At 39.5% G+C, this 21345-nt stretch overlaps 1 protein-coding gene across 1 annotated transcript in view; it reads left to right on the top strand.

Annotated features, from left to right (window-relative positions):
• The first annotated feature begins 2404 nt into the window (after positions 1-2404).
• Positions 2405-21345, top strand: part of aacs (acetoacetyl-CoA synthetase) — a 43504-nt gene continuing 24563 nt past the window's right edge. Inside the window, exons 1-9 of the mRNA XM_069139118.1 lie at positions 2405-2752; positions 4110-4213; positions 6849-6969; positions 8545-8658; positions 13499-13596; positions 14238-14352; positions 14897-14978; positions 15149-15302; positions 17804-17884. Of these exons, the coding sequence (XP_068995219.1) occupies positions 2614-2752; positions 4110-4213; positions 6849-6969; positions 8545-8658; positions 13499-13596; positions 14238-14352; positions 14897-14978; positions 15149-15302; positions 17804-17884 (1008 nt within the window). The 5' untranslated portion in view covers positions 2405-2613. The remainder of the gene's footprint in view (positions 2753-4109; positions 4214-6848; positions 6970-8544; positions 8659-13498; positions 13597-14237; positions 14353-14896; positions 14979-15148; positions 15303-17803; positions 17885-21345) is intronic.

The raw sequence follows: 21345 nt of genomic DNA, 5'->3' as shown, positions 1-21345 counted from the left end.
CTGTATTTTCTTTGTGTTGGCATATATTGGTTTACAGCTTCTATGTATATTTAGAACCAAATATAATAAAAAGCAAATCACCTGAAAATTTGAAGCAAAAGCACTAGTATTACCACAGACTGCTGATAACAGCACAGTCAAAATATGTGGTTATGGGGGTGGTACCATGTGATACCTTGGAACATCAGCAGACAGCGTGGTTACTCAGTGTTCCTCAAATTATTTCAGAGAATATATTGGTCCCAAATTTGTTTGGATTTCAAGGTTTCGGCTGAAGATGTGAGTCCTACATTTTTGCCAACTGGACTCTGGCTCTGCAGATGACATTTAACCAGACATGTTTCAACATTTTGTTTGCCCAATGTGTCTCCCTCTTTCTTTCCGCCTTTCTCCAGTGTAAAAAGTCAAAAGAAAGAATAGCATCACAAAGGAGTGCTGGCTTGTTGTTACATTTGTGAGAATAATGTGGTCACGTGATGGTGTGGTTTATTTTCCAAAGGGAAATTGGAGGTTTTGACTCCATTATAAATCGTTGTGAAAATACCATGACTAGGGTTAATAGCCGAATTAAGGGCAAGCAGTTCTGCAAACTACACAAGACTTGTCAGGAAATAAATTCAAACGTCCATCAAAGTTGGGATGACACCACCAAGGCAATAAGAAGGGTCGTTGTCCCTCTCACTGATTGGGCACACCCCTAAAGCGCTCCTATGTTCTTTGCTCTCTGATTGGCCAAATGCTCCATTGCCGCACCAGCAGCCAGCACCCCATTGAGCAAAGGAGACGCCAGTCCAGAGGCGGACGATACGCCTCCGACATAGACCGATCTGTCGGCTGATGTGGAATGAGTGCTGAGGACCAATCAAAATCCTTCCCTTTGACAGGGCCGTTTCCCGCGTGCACGAGACTCGACCATTGCATGTATTGCGCGTTCACGTGTGGGGGATGTTCAAGATTTCTACGGGATGCAGCTAGTCTTTATGAGCGGGATAAAGAATGATTAAAAACCCGGTCAATTAAGGTTAAAGAGTAAAGATGTATCTGTTGGTAAGTAGATAATATCGTATTATGAATAAATTGATTAAAGACACATAGCGAGAAACTACTAGATACTTGCACACTTATATTTTCTATAAAAGTAATTATTGTAATCATCTCAGCACAGTTGTTTTAATCTTGTTCCATGTGCTGGGTATCTCACATTGAAATGGAACAGTGGAAATGTAAAAATATGAAAAATATATAAAATATAAAAATGGCTTAGCTTAGAAAAAGGAGCACTGACGCAATATAGAGATCCTTTAAAGTCATTCAAAATGTTCCTGATGCAAAAGTATAAATGTATTACCAGCACAATATACGAATGATCAAATGTATAATCTAACTGAATTACCCTGTGAAATTGATGTTATTATACTACAAATCACAATGCATTGACATGTAGTCACCACTTTGTTAGTAGTCAGCGTACACAGCTATTATCAGTTTAGTTTATGACATTGCACCATATTTTACAAGACCATTCTAGCTTTTTCATATTCTGTAAAATCACAAGTAGAGCTGTAGATTTTAATCAGATAAGTTAATGAATCCATAGTGGGACAAAAACAAGAGACACAGATCGGACAGGTCACTGGAGACAACATATGAGAGTCATACTACCTTAAAATTCCATGGAACATGTATGTGAAGAGGATATCAGCATCACAGATGAAATATATTGACTTTTTAATTAAAAAAAAATATATTTGTAATGTATTTAAAAAATGTAGGTACCTCTTCTACCAAACAAAACATTGGACTATAGAAATCAAACAAATTGTAGTATTTTAACAGGATGCAAGGTTCTTCACAATAAGGCTCCCAATAAATAGCTGTGATATATATTAACTTTAATCTGTTTACACTTTTGTCAACATATCTGTAAATTCTATTTGTATGTTGGTCGTATCATATTTTTAAAAATAATCTGTGGACCCTAGCAAAATATTATATGTTGGTGATGCGCAAGCTTTTTCATATCATTTATCTCATTTAAAAACTTCATTTGATGGCCGAATAGCTACATATAATATATACATATAAATAGTACATGAATCCCATATGGTCTACTTAAGTGATTCAAATTAGGTATTGACGAATTCATATTATAATGGATTAGCAATAAAGTACATGTAGTTACATATACTGAAGATTAACATTACATCACTTTTATTATATATCATTAATACGACCCCCTTTTGGGTGTCTTTGAAAGAAGACTTTGGTTCTTAGTTAGCGAGGTTTTGAGTATTTTCTATTCTGTGTAACATCATTGAACAATGTCCGGTCTTGAACCAAACTCACGTCTTACGTCATGACGCCGGGGCGTGGCCTGCCAGTTTCCCTAAGCAGCCCCACGCTTGCCTTTGACAGTGAGTCCTTTGCTAGCTGTCGGGCATTTGGAGTCTCCAGCCATTGAAACGAAGCAGCTGGCCGGTGATCTCGTTCAACACGAGCCCTCAGCTCCACAACCGCTAGCTTTAGTTAAGGCGCTTGGGACTCGTCCTAACTGGTGTTTGGCAGCCGAACAACAACAACAACAACAACAACAAAAAAAGGGACGCAGCAAAGATGTCCAAAGACACGGAAGGAAAGAACGAGAAAATCATGGACATGGGGAGCAAGGTGCTGTGGTACCCAGACTCCAAAAGGAACACACAGATGGACAAGTTCAGGATACAGATCAACGGGGACTACGGACTTAATCTGGGTGAGTCGAGAGGAGGGAGGGAGACAGACAGGGAGACAGACATGGAGACAGACATGGAGAGGAGGTGTGTTGGAGAGACTACAAGCAGGCTTTTATTGAGCCCACGGAGCCGCACGGAAACGCAGAAATAGGCAGTGTCTCTCCTCCTGCTATCTGTCACCATATCGCCTTGTGGTATTTTATTGCCTTTAAATTACGCCAACCCGCTGCTTCCCAAGACGGCGTCTCAAACCAGCTGCCGTGTGTCCATTTGACATCCTTTAAAGACGGCGCACAGACAGTGTATCAGCACAAACGCACCTCTGCATTCATAAACTGATAAGAATATTAATAAGGATGGCCCTCCAACCTCTTCACCGTCTTTTTCCGCGTTACTAATGAGCTGTTTTCTTTTTTTTTTTTTTTTTTAACACAGGGTGCCTGCAGGCCATGAAAGAGAGCAGCCTTCAATTATGTTTTTCAAACCTTGTCAGATCGGTCGAACAGGGGATGCTGAAAAACTTGGGCCATCCGAGGAGAGAGAGAGAGGGTTATGTAACCGGGGAGTGTAGACAATCATAGTATAGTGCATGTTTGAAGTGATGAAAGCATTTTTGAAAGAATGATATTGTGTAGTTATGTTGCACATTTGTGGTCATTTTCAAAACTGCATTGCTTCAAATGCACTGAAAAAAACCAACAACAACAACGTGGTGTGGTACATTTTTGCAGTGCAGAATTCTTGGTTTGCTTTCAATGTGTCCAACAGGGAGGACAACTTCTCCTTTAAAACAAGGTCTCCAAATTTGGTGGTTGCAAGATCACTAGTAAGTTAGGAAAGAAGAGAATTAAATGTCACATTACCTCATGAAATTATGTCTCAGACATGTTGGAAATCTTGCATCCTTGCTCCAAAAAACTGTAAAATTGAAAAAAAAAAAAAAACAGAGAAGTGAATATCAGTCTGGACACATGCAAACTGATTAGAGATTGAGAGTAAGCATTACTTTACCAAGAAGGGTTGTAAACCAAAAGACTTTGGGAACATCTGCTTTAAAATACGCTCAGAAATCAGCATCAGGTCACTTGAGGTGGATGAATCTTGGTAAATATTTTACAATATTCATGTAAATACAGATCTTATGGAGGGAAAACGTATCCACTGAATGACAGGAACTGCTTTTTATTTAAGATTATAATCATGAATTATTAAGTCAGGTGTGGAGATTATCAGTGACTTTAATTGCAAATTTGCAGAACAGTGTTGTAGGATTCTTCTTTCATTTCTGGTTTCATTGATGGCTCTTAACAAGTCATCAAATTTGTCCTGCTAAGTTCTGATTACGAGAAGTTCATATTTTTGTTTTCGGTCCTCCAGCCAACTACAGTGATCTGTACCAGTGGTCGGTGGACAGCTACTCGGAGTTCTGGGCGGAGGTGTGGCGCTTCTGTGGAGTCGTCAGCTCCAAACCATACGAAGAGGTAAGGGGTTCATCGCATTGTGAAATCTGACAATTAAAAGTAAAGTTTTTTTGTTTTTTTTAAGGTTCTGAAATGGCTTGCAATGTAGAGATCAATCAAGACCAAATACATGACCATATGGAAGTTTTCTTATTTTTATGGTGGTAATAATTCTCAGTCTGCTGCAATCTTTTTTTTTTTTTTTTTTTTTAAAGTAGAACATTAACTTCCTTTACTGTCGCACCTCAAAGACTTGTAGCACGGGAAAACAGCTCCACAGAAATGTGGCCATGGCATGAAATTATTGGGCCACATTCATTTAAGATTAAATCTATGTGTATTGTGGGATTCTTCAGTTTTTTGTTTTTTTTTTCCTTTTTTCCAAAAAGGTTAGTATGTAAGAACATAACTTGGATGTGCACATGTTTTTATTTTTGCTTATTGTGGCCCCTTTGATGCCATGAGAGGTGGAATACAAAATAGCAAATGTGAGATATTCCACTTTAATGTATTTGGCTGATTTAGACTATTTTTGTTTATAAATGAGTTTCTTCTAACCAAAATCAAAATACCATAATTGATATTTGATGGTGGTACATGGCATACAACATTTAACGTTTTTAGTACTACAGATATCAATTGTATTGAGACCCACTCATCATTGACCTATGTGGAAAGAAGTGTTCTCGAGAGCTGGAAGTCATACGAAAGACAACCATCTCAGCCAGACTGTGTTATTGTTGTGTCCCATTGTCCCGCTGCTGTGTCCTGACAGTAAAGACATGTTTTTGGTTTCAAAGCACCTCTAATTTCTCTGCAACATGTGCTAAAATATAGACAAAAAAACCATCAAAATAATATGAGTGAAGCCCAATGTTTCCCACCTGTTTAAGGTGCCAGCTTCCATGATTTGTTCAGACGTAAGTGAACTGTCGTCATTGGTCATTATTTTCAGTGTAAAGACAAGAATCTGATTGGATTTACGTTATATGAGCAGATTCTTGAACCACTGTAACTAATCCAAAAACATATTTTAGAATAAAATCACATCTCCAATTCATGATGAATGTCAAAGAAAAGAGAAAAAGTGATGCTAAAATGTGTATAATTGAACATCTCTTTCCCCCAGTCAGAAATGTTGTTTTGTTGCCCGAGGGCAACGTTGTGCGACAATGCTACCAAATCCAAAATACATTTATGAATTTATAGATCATAAAATAATGCTCAGGGGGCAAAACAAAATCACAACATCTTTACAAACTGACAACATATCATAAAACAAAAGGAAGTAAAATCCACTTTTTTCTCACTGGATTTCATACAGACATGTGTCTGTATCACAGAGCGGGTCATGTCATATAATATACTTCATTGAAATGAGACTCCATGTGAAATATGAAAAAAGGCAGTTCTCAGACATTACACTTTTTGCACATCACTTATGGTGTTCCTGTGCAGGAACTGTCTATAAAAACGTGCACAAAGTAAGTTTCCAAAGAATAACTACAGTTCAATAAAGGAGAGATTATTAAGAGTGAAGAAGAATGTATTTAAGTCATGATAGTTTCACTTTTATATTTTGGTGGTTGAACTAAAGGCCACCACCTGCAGCGATGTCCGAAATCGATGTAGGAGTTCAAAAACATGACCCCGCAGCCGCGACGGCAGAGTACGCAGATTACATTCTTTTTGTTTATGCAGCAACAAATCACAACATAAAGCATCTCGGGGCACCTTAGACTGGACCATAACAATTTAACAATTCCCACATGAACAACAGCTGGAAGGCAAAAACTCCCTTTTAACAGCAAGAAACCTCAGACATGAAGAGGCTCAGAGCAGCAGGAGAAAGCTCACACAGAGACACCAAGATGAAACGTGAGGGAAGAGATCTTCCATATTGAATTCAATAAACTTGTATAAATAAATATAACGTTAACGTATGAGCCTGGTTTTGATATTTCAACCATAATTTGAGTGCAGTCTGTTGTATGAAATGAATAACAACATCCAAACACATTGTCAGCAAACCCTCTGTTAAATAAGTACCATTATGGCACAACGTTGCTCTGGGCAACGAAAAGAAAAACTGGATTTCCGAACATGCTAAATGAATAAAACTTCATAAAACCTGACGAAAGGCTTCTTTACACCTTTGTACAAACAAATATATTTTTTATTTGGAGCTCATGTCATTTTTTAAAATTAGATTACAAAAGCCCCGGATGTTACCTCCTTCTCACACCGTGTGCTCCTGTGACCATGTGTCAGAAAAGGATGCCCCGCCTTCATTATTTAGTTACACAGTAACATGTTGTTACTGTGGGCTGAGCTATTATCGCCCCAGGTTTTTTTTTTTCTTGCATTTTTGCAACAAATTATTTTTTTGTCTTTTTTTTTTTTTCCAAAATGTTGTGGCAAGCACAGTAAAACGCATCCATCCGTTAGATACAAGAAAAGAGGAGACCATAGTGTTTGATGACACTGAAAAACAACGTTACTGTCAAGGTTATTCAATGAGAAAAAAAAAGAACAACACAAAGAAAAAGTAGAACAGCGAGATCTTTAAAACGTGCTTTTCTTTGCTTCCCTGTGTATTCTTGGTGTGTGTGTGTTCTTGGTGTGTGTGTGTGTGTGTTTTATGGGTGTGTACCAGGTAGTGAATGTCTCCAAACGGATCTCAGATGTTCCAGAGTGGTTTAAAGGGGCTTGTCTCAACTACGCCGAGAACCTGCTCAAACACGCAGACCAGGACAAAGTGGCTCTCTACGCTGCGAGTAAGTGAATAAATACACTGCCGGGTGTACGGGGCTGATTAAAGCCACAGTGTGTCAACTACATCTAGATGTCAGACCGGGTGGAACTTTCACTGTTTTTGCTTGATCTCGCCAGCAGGACTCTCCTGGAGCAAACGGCACACATGCCGATTTAAAAAAAAAAAAAAAAAACACAACACGGCTCTCATTTTGTTTTATTATCCCTCTTAAACACACCTGTGCACACTGTAATCCTGCAGGGTCAATTCAGTTTCAATTTTGTTTTAGTTTTTTTTGTTTGGCCAAACTTACTCTTTGTGCATTATAATATATTGTGCTTCTCCCCATGCTCAATTTTAACAAGCGTTGGTTCCCCTCTCATTTTCCTTTTGCGTTAGTCATTGGGAGTTGGGCTTTTCTTCCATGTGTCACACAGGTTGTCTTTTACTTGCCGTTTCATTTCAGCTTCATATTTAGTTCTTTGCAAATGATGTAAACGAAAGGGAAGAAGTGCAAGAACAGAGGTGATGTTGTGATTCAGAGTGCAGCGGTGTGTGCGGGGCTTCGTATTACGCTTTATTATTAGATTAACTGCTGCTCCTTCCTCTACCTCTTCGAACGGTCACACACTAATGGATAGGTCCTTCTTTATTGCTGCGTACGTGCACATATGAAGGAGTGGAGGATCTTGCACATGCACACAACCTCCCTCTGGAGCTGTAATGTAATTATGAGATTCATTGGCCCGAGTGCTGTTGAGCCTCCAGTGAATGTCAGTAACCTATTACTTAGGGAGATAAGAGGACTTTACCTGTGTGGCTCTGTTCCACTGCATCATCTCTCTCAGTTTGTGTCTCCATCTTTTCTTCTTTTAGATCTCTCTTCGCTGGGAATTTCAAAGACTTCTCTGGCATCTTTCATACCCATAAATCCATATTTTTTCCACACAGTTCACAAAGCGATACACAAAAGAGAAAACTTCAGTCAAATCTGGTGGAGTGGATTTTTGGAAAACCTTTTTGCACTGCACATTTATGTAAAGGACGGGGTACAAAACTTTAATACTTTTATGGGACCCACTGACTTGCTTTGATACGGTCCACTGTCAAACAGTGTCATGTCATTCAGTACCAAATTTCAATAACTAAGCTACAACTAATCAACATGTTTTCGCTTTAAAGCGCCAAACTTGCCCATTTAGATTCAATTTCTCTGCAGTAACTGGAGACATCTCTGTGGGCTGCTAGCTAACTAGCGACTACTGATTGCATGTGAGGCGTTTAAGGAACATCAGCAAATTGTAGCATTTAGCATAACTTCCATGAGACGCTAATGTTACATCTGTTGATTGAAGCTACACAAAACAATCCGAGTTACGCTCTCCCCTTCTAAACTGCATGAAAACAAAAGACGTGTACCATTACTGTGTAATGTATTTTTCCTTTTCTTGAAATTAATTTGATAAAATTGGTATAAAAAAAAAGAAAAAAAAAAAAAAAAAGATTTAATCTGGAAACGGTATCGGTATCAGAAGCTCTGTTCTTCTCTTTTTCTCTGTATGTGTCTTAATTTTGCTCGGTTTTGTTCGTCCACCAGCGGAGGCGAATGAGGAGATTGTGAAGGTGACGTTCGGGGAGCTGAGGCGTGATGTGTCTCTGTTTGCTGCAGCCATGAGGAAGATGGGCGTCCAGACTGGAGACAGGGTCGTAGGTGAGTCTCAGATTTATTGCTCTCTGTCTCACTTAGAAAAACAAAGAGTATGGAATTGGAGTTAGCATTTTATATAACTTGCCAGGTATGTTTGTTTGTTTGTTTGTTTATATGTTTGTTTGTTTGTATTTATTTATTTTTATATTTATTTATTTTTATATATATATGTTTATATTTTTAATATATATATATATATATATATTTATATTTATATATTTATATATATTTTTTTAATATATTTATTTCTTTATAGACACATCATATATGGTGTGTGTACTCTGTACTCACTAGTAGAGGGCTGGTTGTCCAGGCACAAGTCACAGCTTTTTGAATGCCACCATTTAGTTTTTCAAAGTTCATATTTGTGCAGGGAGGTATAGCTGAGGGCGTTATTTTTTCGTCTTCGTCAGTGCCCCACTAAAAAGCACATTCATTTAGATTCACACATTCATACCAGAGAACTGAACCATACAAACTGTCTCTAGTAGAGTAGTGTCCTTTCAGCAACCTTAACAACTTTAATGCATGTTATATGCATTTCCCCACCAAGGCTTGTATGCTAGCTTTACCTGCACGGTATGCACCTCGTCTTTATTTATGTTTTGAAAGAGTTCGACACAGAACTTTCTGACGGCTGTAGTTGTCTTTGCGTGTTCGCACCGGGACATCTAATACCGGGATATCTCCGGACCTCTGAAAGCAGCTGTTATTCTTCTGCCCATGTTATTTAATGAGGCTGGCAGGCAGCTTTTAGGCACATTACCGCCACCTTCTGACGGGAGTAATGCATTAAACTAGGCGCAGGTAAAAACAGGGCTAATAAGGTTGAATGGAAGTCGCAAGTACTAATGTATTTTGGAGATTAAAACAACTATTCGAATATTCTAAATTTGTGCCCCATCGCTAGTAGTATCATGGCCTGTTTTCCAGCATCTGGACCAGAACGGCTCGCCATCATTAAAGGAACAATGGATCCAGAGTTATACCAGCAAATTCTAAAAGAAAATTTCAGGACACCTATTAATGACCTGAATCTCAAGAGAAACTGAGTCTTGCATCAACACAGCGACCTGAAAAACACAGGTTGTTTGACCAAATAATGGTTCAAGACAAATTAAGTTACTGTTTTGGAATGGCCAAGTCAAAGTCCTGACCTTAATCCAGTGTTGTGGGAGGACCAGAGGTTAGTAGTTCATGTGAGGAAACTTACCACCATCCCAGAGTTAAAGCTTGTCTGTACAGAGGAATGGGCTAGAATTACCTCCATGTCAAGTAGTAAGTGACCAAGTATAATATTTTGGTCTCATCTAGTTCATTGGATTCTCTTTATCTACTTTGAGGACTTGTGTGAAAATCTGATGATGTTTTAGGTCATTTTTATGCAGAAATATAGAAAATTCAAAAAGTTTCACAAACCTTAAAGCACCTCTGTACTACGAGTCTTATTTATCGCTGTCACAGTTTAATTCGCTGTTCTGTGTCACATTTCAAGCCACGACACTGCATCGAGTATTGAGTTGTTTATGCTCTCATTATTAGGGGCTTTGGTTCCACAGGTTTGGTCAATATGTAGCATCTGAGATGTCTGAACCTTTTGTTGTTTGAAACAACTTCTTTTTCTTTTCAAATAGACTGACCTTGGTAAGCCTTTTGGTTGCAAACTTTTTGTGTGAGGACAAAGAGGGCAGAGAACAACAAGCACAGTAGTTCAATGTTCACAGAAAATGCACCAAACTGTAAAGAATATAGAATATAATGGGCAGCTTCCTGATATAACGATGTGGTAGTACATTTGAGTTTTTAGAAAAAGAAACCTACATTCCCTGGCTCATTTCATGAGCTCATCGTTATTGACATACTCTGCAGGGAATGACCAGGATGTGTGTGTGTGTGTGTGTGTGTGTGTGTGTGTGTGTGTGTGTGTGTGTGTGTGTGTGTGTGTGTGTGTGTGTGTGTGTGTGTATGTGTGTATGTGCCTATTTATTTAAGGGAAAGATGGATATTGCAGTAGGGGAATCCATTAGCTAAACGACTTAAGCTCGGTGGGAATCTCATTAAAAGAGATGGGAAGGATGGCGGGAGGCAGACGGGCGCTCCAGAAACAGGAGGGATAAAGAGAGCGAGAGAGAGAGAGAGAGAGAGAGAGCAGCTACTCCATACCTCCTCTCAAATACTATCCTCACATATCTTAAAGCAAATCTGTGTGCGTGTGTGTGCGTTAGAGATGTCTTTGTCTCCAAGTTGTTTCTAAAAATGTCTTGTCAGTGTCTTTTAATCAAGCACTTAGCTAATGAAGCCCGCCATGCTTTATAGCAGAGCATGAGCCAACTCTACACACACACACACACACACACACACACACACACACACACACACACACACACACACACACACACACACACACACACACACACACACACACGCAGTACACGCATATGTATTCTCCCATTCATGCACCTTTTAGTTTCATTGCTCTTCTCCTTGGTCCTATCACCCTCCACCCTATTAAGAAGCCTGTGTCCATGGTAGCCTATGGAGAGTCAATAATATAAAATACAGCAGCCCTATAAAGTAAAATAATATGAGCAGGAACATATAAAACTGGCTGAAGTTACGGTTTATTACGCTGCTGGAATTTCAAAACAGAATTTAGCTCGTGAATCTCAGCAAAAGGAAAAGAAATGTCACAAAAGTGTTCTCTTATCAGGATACACTTTACTCTCACTGTAAATGGGCGTGTAATGACATACTAGTCACACACTGCTCTACAAATGCGACAATGCTAGAAATATAAAACTTGGGGTCAGAGCATGAAAGTAACTTTAGTTCATATCATTATTTTCACTGTTTGAATTCATGAAAGAAATGTTGTTTAAATGAGTAACACTGAATGTAGACGCAGTTGTTTTTTTTTGTTCACAACAAAACTCTATAAGAAACTATTAAACAGCTTTTGCTTGATGTTATTAATCTCCTAACTCTTTAAACTGCCTGCTAGTCCTAGTTTTACTGCACATTATCTTCACATTGGTCCACAGCCTTCCCTCGGGGTTCATTACCAAACGTTGGCCGGGAAGGATTCACTTCACTGAAGCTAATTTAAAACCAGTGCTCCACGTTTCTATAACATTATCAATTACTGCTCAACTCTCAGAGACAGAACTTCAATTCTAAATGAATTGCATCATTGAGTCCTCAAAATAACTATCTGTTTCATAAATATGTACAATAAGAAAACAGTATCCAGTTAGAGCATCTATTATCACACCAAAGTTTCCATTAACACCCTGGAGGTCAGTGATTACCAACATGCATGTAGGCCTACAATTTTTTTTATAGTGGTCTGCATGAATCAGCAGCGACATCATTGTCAGACAATGATTCATAGCAGCAGCCACAGTGGCAGTCCCAACAGGTTGTCATCGTAAGATTACGATCCATGACGCAAACTGTCCCGGACCAGTCAGTGGAGGAAAACAACGAGGCAGGGTGGTGATCTGTCAACCCAAGGTGTCATCTAGCCAGGATGAGCTTCCTGGTTACGGCGGGAGTCAACATAGCAACCAAAAGAAATAGCCAGATTAGTTATGATTGATAAGAAGTGACAATACGGCTGCCGTTTGCCTTTGACCAGTCAGATTGCTCGGCTGGACCTACCGGCTGTGTTCTCATTTTATTAGGTTAGATTAGATGCTTGTTATCAACCAGACAGCCCTCCGTGTAAAAGCGGCAGCACAGCTCCCGTGTTGAGCCCGGCCAGTCGATATTTTGTTACTTCATGCCATATATTTCAGCCAGAATTAGCTTTTTTCTCTTTTCCAATGAAATAAAATATTTATTAATCAATAACTAAATAATTAATTAACGAATAACTTTCTTAATTTTTGCCGCGACTCACCGGCTGCACTGATATCAAGCATCTCTTCAGTGTATGCTGAGGAACTTTATGTATTAGAGACATGATAGTGTAGCAATGAGATGTAAATTGTACTTCAAATGACTGAATTTTACACCACACCGGTAAATTGCAAGAATTTGTACGTCGTCCATCCCGATCCAATGTTCCCTATTTTCCAGGCCGTAGTTGTCAATATCTCTCTCTGAGTTTTGTGTCTTCATCTCTGATGGTCCATCCAGAGAAAAGACTTGTCGTGCCCTTGGACACCGTTTCCTTTATTGATCAAGGAATATATCACGGCAAAACAGCAGTCATGATCTCAGCTCTGCTCGTTAGGAATGAAATATTTTCACCGGCCTTGTCGACGGTCGTAACTCCTCTTCTCCTCTTTTACTGTCTCATATTTTCCCTTACATCTTTTTATCCTGATTATTATTCATCATCATCTTTCTCTGTGTGTGTGTGTGTGTGTGTTCTCCTTTATCTCGAACATGTCCATTCATTTAACGACTGCTCGATGTCACATCAGCTGGATGGTTGAAAAGCTAAAAAACACTCATTTCTGATCTTGCCCATTTATTACTTCCACTGTAATATAATTTATTTCATGACACAGGGAATAAATAGCATTTGTCTATGTTAGATTTAGCCTCAGTTTTCTTGTATCATATGAGGGGAAACAGCAAGACACAACACATTTATAGAAATTAGACAACTTGATTATTGTTAAGCAGTGTTTGTAAATGTACTCGTACATATTACACTCATCTAAAATTGTATGTGTATCAAAGGCCCTCATACTTGATAAGACTCAAACACTCGATTTTCGATATCCACATAGATAGTACATCTATAGTATACGGACATATTGATTTTAAACAATGAAATTTGTGAATTTTGTATTTAAACTTTGTGTTTTCCTTCCCTCTCCTCTCTGTGTAGGCTACCTGCCCAATTGTATCCATGCAGTGGAGGCCATGTTAGCAGCAGCCAGCATCGGCGCCATTTGGAGCTCCACGTCTGTCGACTTTGGAGTTAATGTAGGGACTCTGCTGTGTTTCCTCATCTGCTTGTGCTTGATTTGTAGTTTAACGTGTCCCATGTCTGCTGGTGCATAATGCATCTCAACACTTAAAGCCAGCAGTTTCCCAGGAGAGTATTAATCTCAAAGTTATTTTACAAGTCCAAATGAACTAAACTAAGCCTGTTTGATCAGCTGGTTTAGACACAGCAGATGTTTCTTGTTTTAGACACGAAAGCAGCTTTCAGCAGTAGTATTCCTTCTGCTGCATTTGGCCACGGTTGTTGTTATTTGTTTATTTTTTATTTTTTTTTTATTTTATTTTTTTTATCAATTCTATATATGAAGTGACTTCATTCTACAGCAGCATTTTTCCCAGTGACACTTTTGTCATCTTGGTCGTTGCTTTTTGTTTCTGATGTTCTACTGCCCTCTGCTGGCAGATCAGAGAACTACAAATACTATCCTGATGTAACTTCAGGTTTTCATTCTGCTGTACCTTACTATCTACTCATCATTGTTTAAAAAAAACAAAACAAAAAAAACTTCATTTATTCCTTCCATTAATTTTTGCCATATTTCTTTAAATCAAAGATGATTATTCCAGGTTTAACCTCTGTTAAACATTATTTGTTTTTTTATGTTCCTTTTTTGTCTCAGGGTGTCCTTGACAGGTTTTCTCAAATCCAGCCCAAACTGATCTTCTCTGTTGCTGCTGTCGTTTACAACGGCAAAACACATGACCACATTGAGAAGCTGACCAGTGTTGTGAAAGGTTAGCAACTACAGTTGCTTATGTACTGATTTCTCTCGCTCCATGCACGCTTGATTTAGTTTTTTCTCCAAGATAACCATCACTTTATTGATCAACGTTTGCCAACATACATAACATTTGATATGTTTAGTTGATTTTATAGAATTAAAACTTAAAAGGATTTTCTTTTCCTACTAACTACAATATAACATACATGAGGGAAACATCAGAGGACTAGAATAAAGTGACTACTGGGTTTGCAAGTGTTCAGTATTAAACAGCATGAAGAAATAAAGCAGAACAGATGCAGGATGTGTGTGCAGAATGAAGTAAGATGTACGTGACTGTACCTCAGTAATATACAGCGAATTACTGAAAATCATCACTCCCTACCAAAATATCTTCTAAGGGATTTGAGTGAGAGACCAAAATGTGTTACATGATCATGAAAATAACACTAGCATATCTTTGGAGAGCCCTCTTTGATTCTTCTTGGCTCGCACATGAGGTTTTAGTGTGTAGAGAACATAAAAGCATCAGCCTATCTCTCTTGTGTCTCCTCTAGGGCTGCCTGACCTGAAGAAAGTCGTTGTGATTCCCTACGCTCGGGCCAAACACGGGACTGACCTCTCCAAGATCCCCAACAGGTGTGTGTCTCCAAATGCAATCACATGGACGTATTTAACAAATCAAAACGGATATTTTTCTACGACGGCAAGCAGGTCAGAGATGTATTCTCCCCTCTATATATTTCTCTCTCTTTTTTTTTTTTTTTTTTTTTTTTTTTTTTTTTTTTTTTTTTTTTTTATCTCTACAGTGTATTTATAGACGACTTCTTGGCATCCGGGCGAGGTGAAGGCGACCAGTTCCCTCAGCTGGAGTTTGAGCAGCTTCCTTTCAGCCATCCTCTGTTCATCATGTACTCTTCTGGAACCACAGGAGCTCCTAAATGTATGGTCCACTCCGCCGGGGTAAGAAAGACACAGGTTTCCATCATCCCTGAACTAAAATCTATAGATCACTCTCTCATTGTAGTTGTTGGATGAGTTGGCACGAACACAATACTTTACACACACGCACACACGCACACACACACACACACACACACACACACACACACACACACACACACACACACACACACACACACACACACACACATTGGTCACATCTGTTTGCAGAGCTCTCCTGGGCTGCACACTTTCATTTTCAGTGCACACCATTTACTTTGGTGCTTGAAAGTTTGTGAACCCTTTAGAATGATCTATATTTCTCAGTTTTGTCCAGAGCATTTTCACACAAAGCACAAATATTACACACCCAAAAAAGACGTTATATTTTTCCGATATAAGGAGGTCGACTTTTCTGGGCTTTTGCTTCACAAATAAAGGCATCCTCCAATCACATTATACATTTAAAGTATTGTCACATCCCTAGTTTCCACTTGACTGACTGTTGTGCATTATAATACATCATGTTAAAGCCACTCTGTGTCAGTTTCAAAGAAACTTTTTTACTGAAGAATAAGTTAGCACAAACCTTTTTGAACTTTGTTTTTGTTTAAAAAAAAAAAAAAAAAAAAAACTGTCCCAAATTCGCATTGCTGAATGAATAGTGTGAAATATTTGCAGCGAATATTTTTGTCATTTATTTGTCACATCCCCCGGGGTGTAAAGATCTTTAGGAGCTGTCAACAATGTTAAAAGAAGATGACGATCTGTAAAAAAGGCCAGAGTAATGTTTTGAAGAAGAAAGTAGTGAGATAATTTGTTTCACCATAAAGTCTGGAGCTTGTAACATCAAGTGGAGTTTGTCTAGTTGCCATGGCATTATGAATTGCCAAATTTCCATTTTGTGAACATTTGAAGCTTTTCTCATTCACGTTAGCTTCAGAGCTGAGGCTTAAAGCTCATTCGCTTAGAAACAGGAGCCAAGAACAAGTCTCTCCACAAAGTCTATTTTGTAGATCTTCTGGAGCTTTCCATCATATTACGTAATAGAGTATGTGATATGGCTGACAATATTATCCCAAATTCAAATGACTGACGGAAGGAAAGCTCTCACTTACTCAGTATTACAGCGGTCAAAGAGATCCAGTCATGGTAGCAGTCATTTCTGTTTAAGGCCTTTTTTCGGGGAGGTTTTTTCTTATTCGAATTAAGGGTCAAAGGATGAGGAGTGTTGTACTCTGTTAATCCTCTCAAGGCAAATGTTTTTGATAATGGGCTATATAAATGACATTTAATTAACTTGACATGACTACACACATGTTACACGTTAAGAACAACACCTGTTTTATGATCAAAACCTGTTAGTCCTCTTTTATACCTTAATGCAGATTCTGTAATGCTTCTACTACTGAATGTCAGCTGTGTGTCTGTTCCATTTCCCACCACAAGATGGCAGCAGACCACCACCAGCACATCCCAGAAAGGTTATTTGCTCTCCATAGAGTGTATGAATGACATTTTCCTGCTATACACCACATCTAAGGGAGGCAGTGTCAGAAAAAAAATGTGTGATTTCAAAAGGACCACTGCACTTTGAAAGCAGAAAAATTCACCACTTAAAATGGGTAACCCACTCAAACAAATGCACTCATGTATTTTTACCAAACAGTCGTGGTCTTTCTCTCTAACACCTTTTTTTCCCCCCCTTGCTCCCCTTTTCTGTTCCTGTCTTGGCTTTTGCTCTCCTGCCCTTTCTTTTACATTGTTTTTTTTCCTTAAACTTGCATGCATTTTTTTTGCATTTGGTTCTCTTTCTCAGACTAACTTCGGTTGCTTCACTGTTTTACTTTCCCTCTCCTCGAACTGCTTTTTCTTTCTTACCCCTACTGTCTCTCGCTTTGTCCCCATCTCCCATCTCCCTCCTTTGTGTCCCCTCCTTCTCCCCACGCCGCCGATAATTGGACAGTAATGCGTTGGTGAAAACATTTCGTATTGTGACGCTCACAGTCCTCTCTGGCTCGGCCAATTAGCCCTGGTGCTGCTGTGCTCTCTGCTTTTGTTACGGCTCCGCTAACACGCTGTCAGCATCGAGATGGCACGCACCAAAGGACGGGTATGGCAGCTGAGTCCTGCCAAAGATTATACGCACACACACATACATGGAGCACCTGTTTATATGAAAAGGGAAGTACACACTGGCTCAGGAAGAAAACACGCAGTCACACAGACTCGTTCAGTTCATATTCTCCACCAGCAATAATTACCTACCCAGCTGTGATGGGTTGGAGACAGTGGGAGAATTTACACTTAACACAAATTGCCCTTTTTGTAAAAAGAAGTGCTGCATGTGGAAGCATCGGTCTGAAGCACTTGGAAGTGTAGCTATGGAAGAGCATAATATTTGAATACAGGTGTCTCTGAATTTCCGACTTCACTGACAGAGGTGATACGATAACTGACAGTCATTACATGTTAATGTCACAGTCAAAGAAAAATGGTCTTTGTGTCTCTTTTCTCTTTAGGGGACCCTCATCCAGCACCTGAAAGAACACATCCTCCATGGCAATATGAACACCAGTGATGTCATCATTTACTACACTACGGTAGGTCCACAACTTTTTATCCTAAAAATGACAAACGTTTTTAAGATATTCATTTTAGGAGCTTTCCACCGCGCTCATGCTGTTTCATCTCCCATCCAAAAGGCTGAGACCGCCAGTGAAGATGGTTTCATTTTGTATTTCAATTCAAATTCACAGTTATCAGGCAGCTGAGAAGTGATGAAAGTTCCCATTTTGGAACATCTGACTTCCAAGTTGGGAGCGTTGACAAACAGGCAACATGACCGATCGCAAACATTGCGCTTGGTTTCTCCAGTCAGAACACTAAAGAGAGTCAAATGACCTTGTCAGCATCCTTATAAACTAACACAGAGAGCAAATGGAGCTCAGGAAGTCAATATTTTATATTTTGTACATGTTTTTATGTACTGCCGAGTTTAAGAGGTAACACAGCTGGTACATAAGGTCGGTTCGGCTAACCCTCTGGCTATTTTAGAAGCAGGTAGCCAACATTTCTTTCAAACATTACCATGTCAAGTGATGTCGGTCCTACTTCTGGGAGCTCTCAAAAACCTGCCGACTGCCATATTCCCAGTTCGACGGGCATTCATGTTTTTTCCCACTCGAAGGCCGGAACTTTCCCAGTTACTCATGGACACACCATTATTTACGGCGTACGATCACCATTTCACATGGTCCCAATACAATTCACACAACACAAAGAGCAACTCTGTTAATTAAAGCAGAAAGTGCAAGAAACAAAAATACATTAAAATATCACAACAACTGAAAATATAACAATTAACTGTGTTCAATAAAATCTCAATGTTCAATAATGTCAATATTAAAGGGAGCATTAAAACAACATATCGGAGGTGGAGATTGTGTGCAGAGCGACGGGAGGTTCAAGTCATGTTGGCCTTCCCTGATCTTAACTTTTAAAACTGGGAGAGTGTCTGCCTGCCAGACCTCAACTGGGAGCTGGTTCCAGAGGAGGGGTCTGATAATTAAAGGTCAGGTGGCTGTGGAGGAAAGTCCATGGCAGTCAGCACTCCTTGTTACTCTTCGGTCATCAAGTAGTTCTTGCAAAGCTTTTAGGTGTGTTTTGGCGTCAGCTATGTCATAAATCGTAGGCGAGATAGTGCCTCTTGAGTTTCCGTCCCAAAATGTCAAAAGCCAAGTTGATTCACACGAGAAGAACATCGAGAGCAGAGTTAAACTCTGTCTCTGTGTGTGTGTGTGTGTGTGTGTGTGTGTGTGTGTGTGTGTGTGTGTGTGTGTGCCCTCCAGCTCTCGACAAGCAGAAACTCTGGCTGCTTTGTGCACTGACTTCTATACACGCAGGTGCCACTCTTTACCTCTTCCTATGTTTTTTTTGTCTCGCTCTGAGCTGCCTGTACAGCTCTCGGTTGGAGAGTTTACGTGTGAGGAATTATAGAGTGCGAGTGGCAGTTTATACCTGCACATTTTTTTTTTTTAATCACACTTGTGACATACAACATAAATCTAACACCGTATTTTCTCCAGAAAGATGGGAAGGTGAGGATGGAGCGCTGCTTCTCCTCGGTGAGGGTGGAGTCGACCCTGTGGAGGTGTCAAGACACACCCTCAGACTTAAATGTTGCCGTCACCATGTTTCACATCAGGTTCACTGTAGTATCACTCTCTCCTGATCCACTACATCCACTACTTGCGACTACTTCTGTTACCGTCACAAACCTCGCACTGGTGGTTTTAGTGTTTCTCCTCCTGAGAAGCTCTTCAGAGACCGCTGCTCTTCCTCTGAGGCCACGACCAGACAGCCTTCTTTTGACACCATTTTGCTGCATCTGTGATGAAGTTGCTGTCCTGTCTCCTGTTGAACAAAGCTTCATTTATTGATCCTCTGATGGTGTGCTCACTTGTGGTCTGCCTGATTTCGCTTTGTATAAAACGGATTGAGTTTCCGTGAAGTGTTTTAGAGTGCCATGCTCTGCCCCCTAAGAAACCTTCAGTCTGGCCATGATGTGATGCTGAGAAAGCCCCTCTTTACTTAGATTAATAATCTGATTTCTGACATTGACACTTAGTTCTGATGCCATGTTTCCCACTATCATAATACCAATTAAGTTTTGTTCAAACCGCAGACAAATCGAATTACTTTCTCAAATCAGATCTATAGGACAGACTGTCGACACTGTTATCTGAGAGTGGGTTGGTTTTGGTGTGTGCAGACATCACCAACCTATTTGAATGGGTTGCTTGTGGTAATGATGTACGCGTAGCTACGCTGGTGACACGCTTTCAATGCGCTAGCACGACAAGCCATCCAAACAATAGAGCTGGTACGTCTTGGTGCAGTAATTCCTCCATAGCTCCGAAATCTCCACTCTCTGATAGTGCTCTGCTAGCGGAAACATCGATTCTGCTCACTCTGTCACTCTGAAAGGACGTTGTGTTTCTGTGTCGCGTTGCGTGTGATGCAAAAAAATCCGATCTGAGCCACCAGAGCGTCCGGACTGAGACGCATCTGTAGAAATACGAATGGAATCACATTTCAAATACTCTCCAAATGTGGTTTGGATCGGGTTTGCAAAAATCAAATTCCATGTGTTTTTTTTTTTTTGTATTTTTTCCAGATACTTTAACAAAAAACACATTTGGGCTGGCAGTCTGAACAAGGCCTTCGTTGGCAATGTTTCTCTGGAAACTTGAGGCAAAGCCACATTTCTAACGGGTCAAGAAGGGCTGCAGGTTAATTTTAGTTGAACAAACCTCTGATGAGTCTTATCATCTGCTGATACTCAAGGTCATCAAGGAAATCTGATCATTGTACAAAAGATTTAAGATTGTCACTGCCATTACTTTGCTTATGTTTCATTGTCGACCTAAAATTGGTGAAGAATCTGAAATATTTCTTCATTTTACATGTTGGAACTTCTTGTTTTATTCCTTTTAAATGTTTCTAAATCCTCAAACGTTCTGATTCTTTATCCATGTGAGCCCACATAACTGGTTCAAGTACATGTGGGCTCATGTTTCCTTAATTTAGAAGGTGATTCTGTTAAGCACTGGCAACATGAAGGGGAGTTTTCAGATTGTACATGGAGTATCTTCCATCCAAAAAGGTATTTTGGCATACATTTTCCCTATTGAGACAACCTGTCTAAATCAGCATGTGCCTGTGTATTTACAGCCAGGGAGATCAATTCATTTGTTGATATACCCATAACACGTTCTCATAGGTTAGGTGTGACATCTTTGAAAAGGCCGTAAACCCCAAAGTATTGAATTTATAATCGTATAACATTTTTCAAAAAAGAGAAAAGCAGTAGATAGCCACATCGGACAAGGTCAAACTACAGAGTGTTTGACTTTTGTTTTTTGTTTTTGCTTAAACTTAACCAAACCTCTTGATTGATCTTGTGTCAATTAAGTAATCAGTTTGCTTACTAAACGTGTCACCACTACTCGGTAATGTATTAGCATAGCAGACAGTTTTCATGCAGTAGAACCAAAACACA

The sequence above is a fragment of the Embiotoca jacksoni genome, unplaced genomic scaffold (assembly GCF_022577435.1).
Source record: "Embiotoca jacksoni isolate LCO1_2020_lvr unplaced genomic scaffold, fEmbJac1.0.p SCAF_8, whole genome shotgun sequence".
Taxonomy (NCBI): Eukaryota; Metazoa; Chordata; class Actinopteri; family Embiotocidae; genus Embiotoca; species Embiotoca jacksoni.
The sequence above is the reverse complement of the archived record's forward strand: the minus strand, read 5'-3'. Positions and strand labels throughout refer to the sequence as shown.